This window comes from Crocuta crocuta, unplaced genomic scaffold (assembly GCF_008692635.1).
Source record: "Crocuta crocuta isolate KB4526 unplaced genomic scaffold, BGI_CrCroc_1.0 scaffold755, whole genome shotgun sequence".
In the NCBI taxonomy this organism is placed as follows: Eukaryota; Metazoa; Chordata; class Mammalia; order Carnivora; family Hyaenidae; genus Crocuta; species Crocuta crocuta.
This window is the reverse complement of record NW_027531305.1, coordinates 952,670-959,409: the sequence shown is the minus strand read 5'-3', so window position 1 is coordinate 959,409 and position 6,740 is coordinate 952,670. Positions and strand designations below refer to the sequence as shown.

Sequence of the window (6,740 nt, the reverse complement as noted above, 5' to 3'; positions counted from 1 at the left end):
TCCTCCTTCCGTTGTCACATCCCCTACTTCCTGTCTCTGGCCCCTCATGCCCTCCCCCCCTTGTATAAGGACACTTGCAATTATAACAGCCCTTCTGGGTGATCCGGGTAATCCCCCTGTCTCAGGTCCTTAACTGCATCTCATCTGCACATTCCCTTTTGCTGGACAAGGGAACACAGCCGCAGGCTCTGGAGAAGCACATCTGAGCAATGGTGGGGGCATTAGTCAAAATACCAATAATGAGTAAAATGATGAATGGACCCCCAAAACTTCTGTAGCCGGTTTTCTCAAGGTCTCATTGTCAGTGTTAATGAGGCAAGTGTGTCATGAAGTCCCCTGGAGTCAGTGTTTCCCTCTGGCTGTGCGCAAGGGGTGTGTGCCTAGGGCGGCACCTGCCCCCTTCCCTGAAAGGGGCCTGTTCCTTCTAATGACAGCCTTCTCCTCCCGGTCAGCACCACACTTCTCTCTGCAGACACCTGAGAGGCGTGTTCCTGATCACCAACTGCACACACATACACATTGTAATCGATTCCTGCTTGCTGTGGTCTGGGACAAATGATCTATCAGATTTGCATTTTTTGCATTTCAAAAACATGAATAGGAGTAGATGTGGGCCATATCTGAATGTGGAGAAATAATAATTTATTTTGAGACTTAGAAGAGTGAATGCATAGGAAACCCTTCCCACCACATTTAGCAAACACCAGGCATTCATATGTGACAGCCATCCTTAGGTTTATTATTATAAAACCCCTTCAGTCTGCCACTCCAGTATCTGGCCGCAGCTTTGAGTAAGAATTTACACCAATGGAAGTCCCCTCCTGGATGCTCAAACATATGATTTCCCAAACCCCAGCATGGGAGTCAAACAGACCTCAGGTTGCATGGTGGAGGTGTGACCTCCAACAACATTTCTCATCTGCATAAAGGGGGTACCCACACCTTTTTCCTCTCTTTGTCCCATCTTGACATAACACTGTGCCCTCCAGCACATCCTGCAGATAGATCCAAGTAAACACAGGAATAAGAAATATATGTTTTACTGAAAGTAATACGGGAAAAAACAGAAATGGATTTCCTTAAGATGTCAGAGAGCAACGNCATATCTGAATGTGGAGAAATAATAATTTATTTTGAGACTTAGAAGAGTGAATGCATAGGAAACCCTTCCCACCACATTTAGCAAACACCAGGCATTCATATGTGACAGCCATCCTTAGGTTTATTATTATAAAACCCCTTCAGTCTGCCACTCCAGTATCTGGCCGCAGCTTTGAGTAAGAATTTACACCAATGGAAGTCCCCTCCTGGATGCTCAAACATATGATTTCCCAAACCCCAGCATGGGAGTCAAACAGACCTCAGGTTGCATGGTGGAGGTGTGACCTCCAACAACATTTCTCATCTGCATAAAGGGGGTACCCACACCTTTTTCCTCTCTTTGTCCCATCTTGACATAACACTGTGCCCTCCAGCACATCCTGCAGATAGATCCAAGTAAACACAGGAATAAGAAATACATGTTTTACTGAAAGTAATACGGGAAAAACAGAAATGGATTTCCTTAAGATGTCAGAGAGCAACACCTTTTTAACATTCAGTATGTTCTTACTCAAGCACTGAATCTTCTCCCCTTTCTCTCTCTGTCACTCTCGCTCTCTACTTTCTTTCTCTACCCTGTATTCTGACATGCTTCACTCAACTTATCTCAACACAAGAATCTTTTAGGGTCTATCACCTCCAAAGAAGGCAGGAACTATGAACATGGAACCATCTCCTTAGAAGAAAATAGTGAATGCTCTTTTGTGCATTTGTTACAAGTAAAAAACAGTACTTACACAACAGTGGACACAGTGCCTGATAAGTAAAACCCCACTGATGGTAGCATTTATAATTATGCTTACTTTTGTTTATTCCTATGGTGAGGGAAATTTGAGAAAGTCCTCCCTTGCTTGTCTATTCAAGAAGAACCATGGGCATCAGTGCCCAGACACATCCCAGTGATGCTCCCCACTGGTCCAAACAGAGATAACACATTCTTAGACACAGGTAGTGGGAAGGAGTTCATTGCATGGGATCAAGAACAAGAGATGCTGATCACCAGAGCCTATGCAAGAGGGGGGTAAAAATTTGGGAAAACTAATGCCTATCTTGCTCCAACACCCTGTGCATCCAACAATACCTATTAAGTATTTCCATATACTGAATTCCTACAACTGTCCCTTAGAGATAATCATTATTCTCAGTCCTTCAGTCATATTCCTCACCACCAACTGGCCATCAGGAGCTTGGAGGAATGAGTTTTCTCTGGATGCTTTTCTTTATGGCATTCTTGAGCTCCTTGTTTCTGAGGCTGAAAATGATCGGGCTGAGAAAGGGGGTGAAGACTGTATAGGTGGTGGCCATCAGTGTGTTACTGTCCATAGAATGGGGGCCCTTGGGCTTGAGGTAGATGATGGAGGCAAAACCGTAGTGCACAATGACCACAGTGAGGTGGGACACACACGTGGAGAAGGTCTTGTGTCTGCCCTCGGCAGAGGGGATCCTCAATATGGCGGCCACGATGAAGACATAGGAGAGGACGATGAGGAATAAACAGCCCATCAGAGCTGAGACACACACCAGGATCACACCCAGCGTGACAGAAGAATTCTCATTCCCACAGGCCAACTTTAGAAGGGAAAGTACATGGCAGAAAAAGTGGTGGATCACGTTAGACCCACAGAAGTTGAGGTGAAAAACTATCAGGGTCACCATCATTCCCATGACTGAGCCACCGGCCCAGGTCCAGGACACGAGGCGGGCACAGTCACGGTTGCTCATGAGCACATTGTAGCGCAGAGGGTGGCAGATGGCCACGTAGCGGTCGTAGCCCATGATCATGAGCAGGAAGGAGTGTGTGAAGCCGAACGTGAAGGAGAAGAACATCTGGCTGGCACAGGCCGCCCAGGTGATGGTATGGTGGGTGGAGAGCATGTCAACCAGCATGTAAGGAGTGATGACAACAGTGAACAGAATCTCGGAGGTGGACAGCGCGCACAGGAAGAGGTACATGGGCGTGTGCAGGCTGCGCTCGCTCCACACGGTGGCCATGATAAGGAGGTTGCCCAACAGCGTGAACAGGTACATGAGCAGGTACAGCAGGAAGAAGGTGGGCAGGAGATGCCGCGGGAAGGTAGAGAAGCCCACAAGGATGAATTCAGTCACCAGGCTATAGTTCTGACCAGCCATGGATGCTGCATCTGGTGAAATCAGAAAGGGAATGAAAATGCATAGTTTATCCCATGAAAGACAAAGATGATTCCGTGTCAGAAAACTTATCAAGTGATTAGTCATATGAATAAGCTAAAATAAGTATGACATAATTATATCAATCCCGGCAGCAATCCTGGATTGCTAAATTCGATTACTATTTATGATTTTAAAAATTGATACATAATTGTCATAAAGTATTGTATTATTTTAGCTATACAGCATAATGAGATCGATCTATATACCTTAAAAATCTTTTAAAATGCTTCTTCTCAACACTAAATCAATGGGGACATTCTTAACTTACTAAGAATACACAGTACAAAGCTAGCAAATAGTACACGCAGTGGGAGACAATAGATGCATTATTTTAGCATCAGGAACAAGCCAAGGTTACTCACCGTCTCTGCTGTTCATTAGACGGGAAGTGAAGCTGGAAGTGGTGCTTGAGAAAAGATAAAGAAAGAAAGAATATCAAGATTGGAAGGGAAGAGACATGATCATCTACCTAGGAAGGTAAAAGAATGAAGGAGGAATATATTAGAACAAAGACAGACACGTGCTGCCGAAGACAAGGTCAACCTCCCAAACTCAGTATTTCCTGTAGAATTACACCCGTAATAATCATGCAAATCCTCCAAAACCTAAAAATAGAACTATCCTATATTCTAGCAATTGCACTACTAGATATTTATCTAACGGATACAAAAATACTGATTTGAAGAGGCACATGCAGCATTATTGTCAATAGCTAAACTACAGAGATAGCCCAAATGTCCATTGATTGATGAATGGATAAAAAAGATGTGGTATGTATATACAATGGAATATTACTCAATGATCAAAAAGAATGAAACCTTGCCATTTGTAATGACATGGATGGAGCAAAAGTGTATTATGCTAAGTGATATCAGAGAAAGACAAATCATATGATTTCACTCACACGTGGATTTTAAGAAACAAAACAGATGAACATATGGGAGGGGGGGGAAGAGCAGAAAGGGAAACAAACCACAAGAGATTTTTTTAATGTTTATTTATTTTTGAGAGAGAGAGAGAGACAGAGTGTGAGCGGGGAAGGAGCAGAGAGAGAGGAAGACACAGAATTTGAAGAGGCTCTAGGCTCTGAGCCAATAGCACAGAGCCTCATGTGGGGCTCAAGCTCATGAACTGTGAGATCATGACCTGAGCCAAAGTCAGACGCTTAACTGATTGAGCAACCCAGGTCCCCCAAGAAATTCTTAACCATAGAGAACAAACTGAGCGTTGCAGGTGGGAGGTGGGGGGAGATGTGCTAGATGGGTGATGAGGATTGAGGAGGGCTCTTGCTCTGATGAGCACTGTGTGTTGTATATAAGTAATGAATCTCTGAATTCTACTTCTGAAGCCAGATCAGATAATGATATCAAGCTTCATGGGTTCAAGGCCCATGTAGGACTCTGGCCAGACAGCCCAGAACCTGCTTGGGATTCTCCCTCCCTCTCTCTCTGCCCTTTCCCCACTCGTGCTCACTCTCTCCTAAAATAATAAAATTAAATTAAATTAACTTTAAATTAAATTAATAAAATAAAGATAGAATTTATGGAAAAAATAAGATAACATCACCAATAGTGATACAAACTATAAGGAGACAGCTCCCAAATGTTTCAGTCTCAGGATCTGTTTACCCTAAATAACTAATGAGTGCCCTAGAGAGCTTTTCTTTCTTTTTTTCTTAAATAGTTTATTGTCACATTGGTTTCCATATAACACCCAGTGCTCATCCCAACAAGTTAGAGGGTTTTTCTTTAAGTGAGTTAGAACTCTCCATTTTTACATTATTTGTAATTAAAACTAAGAAGTTTAATTTTATTTTTTTGATTTTTTAAAATGTTTATTTATTTGAGAGAGACAGAGAGAGAAAGAGAGAGTAGGGGAGGGAAGACAGAAGAATCTGAAGCAGGCTCCAGGCTCTGAGCTGTCAACACAGAGCCCAGCTCTGGACTCAAACCCATGAATCGAGAGATCATGACCTGAGCCAAAGTCGGATGCTTAACCAATTGAGCCACTCAGGCACCCCAAAACTAAGATTTTTAAAAAAATATTGAGTTCTTCAGGGCGCCTGGGTGTCTCAGTCAGTTAAACGTCCTGCTTCAGCTCATGTCATGATCTCGCGGTTCATGGATTCGAGCCCCTCGTTGGTCTCTGTGCTGACAGCTAGCTCAGAGCCTGGAGCCTGTCATCAGATTCTGTATCTTCCTCTCTCTCTGACTCTCCCCTGTTCAAGTTGTCTCTCTCACAAAACATTAAAAAAAACAAATAAAAAAATGAAATATTGAGTTCGTAACACATTTAAAAGAATAATAATCAACTTCTGATTCAACCTAAGGGAACAATCAGTATCATGTTAATGTAAGTAACTTTTTAGGAAAGTAACCACATTTAAAAAACTCATTTAATAAGAAGGGTGGCTTTCTTTTATATTTTGGCAAATTTGTCCAATGCTGACTAGATGACATAAAGATCAGGCTTGTATCTGTCTCTCCATCCTGATTGTGGCAACATGTTGTTTTAGTTGAAGCACATGACGAAAACACATCCTCGCCTTCACTGGAAAAGTGAGGGCTGATGGGTCCCCCAGAACGGGTCTCTGGGACCTCAGGGTCCACATATCACACTTTGATATGCTTTGTTTTAAAATACCTAAGAATTAACCAAAAATGCCTCCGAGGACAGAAACGGTAACCACAGAGAGATATTTAGAAGATGGTCTGGCTACATGGAAAATTGGAACTCCGTGTGTACTCCGAAGGGATGAGCTCATATAGCAGTTACCTCAAATTATACTCAGTGCAGCTGCATTTACAGTTGAACACGTTAAACTTAAGAACTATCGTAAGCCTACTTCTGAAAAATAAAGTCAGTGAAAAACCATACAGGTCTTCTAAGAATGGAGCCCACAAGAGAGATAATAGAGAAATGTCTTTCCCAGTGTTGAGACTCACTACCAAATATGAACCATTTTTTAAAAATGTGACCCTGGAGCAGACATGGATGATATGTATGGCATGTGAGATTGGTTATCTCACAAAATATCCCTGCACCATTCCAAACCCAATATGTGATAGAGGTGGAAGCACAAATCAAATGGAAATAATGGGTTGTTTACTGGTTTGTGGTGAGAAACTGGTAATTCTATGAAGCAGTGTAAATCTGAATTCCCGACCAAGACCCCATGCAAGGTGGAATCCAGATAGAGTTCACACAAAGAATGAAGTATAATGTTAGTAGGAGGAGGATTCAGGAGAATAACTTGGTGATCTACAAGTGGAGTTCTTAACCAAACCTCAAAAGCACAAGGGTTAAGGTGATTTTAAAAAGATGTGAAATGTGTTTATGCATGCTTAATAGATAAAGGAGCATTTTAATTGCAGGAGTGTATCTTCTGTGAGTGCTGATACCATTCTCATTAAATTTGTTTAGCTGCTTGGAGAGAGAAACAGACATGA

The 6,740-nt window shown here is 42.5% G+C and overlaps 1 protein-coding gene across 1 annotated transcript; it reads right to left on the bottom strand.

Annotated features, from left to right (window-relative positions):
• Nucleotides 1–2,280: 2,280 nt before the first annotated feature.
• On the bottom strand, nucleotides 2,281–3,231 carry LOC144237896 (olfactory receptor 10H4-like). The gene has a single exon (XM_077771616.1). The coding sequence runs from the start codon at nucleotides 3,229–3,231 to the stop codon at nucleotides 2,281–2,283; it is 951 nt and encodes a 316-aa protein (XP_077627742.1).
• Between the last annotated feature and the right edge of the window lie 3,509 nt (nucleotides 3,232–6,740).

What these genes read in the sequence shown, in the direction of transcription:
- LOC144237896 (XM_077771616.1), bottom strand. Translation starts at nt 3,231, where the DNA reads ATGGCTGGTCAGAACTATAGCCTGGTGACTGAATTCATCCTTGTGGGC.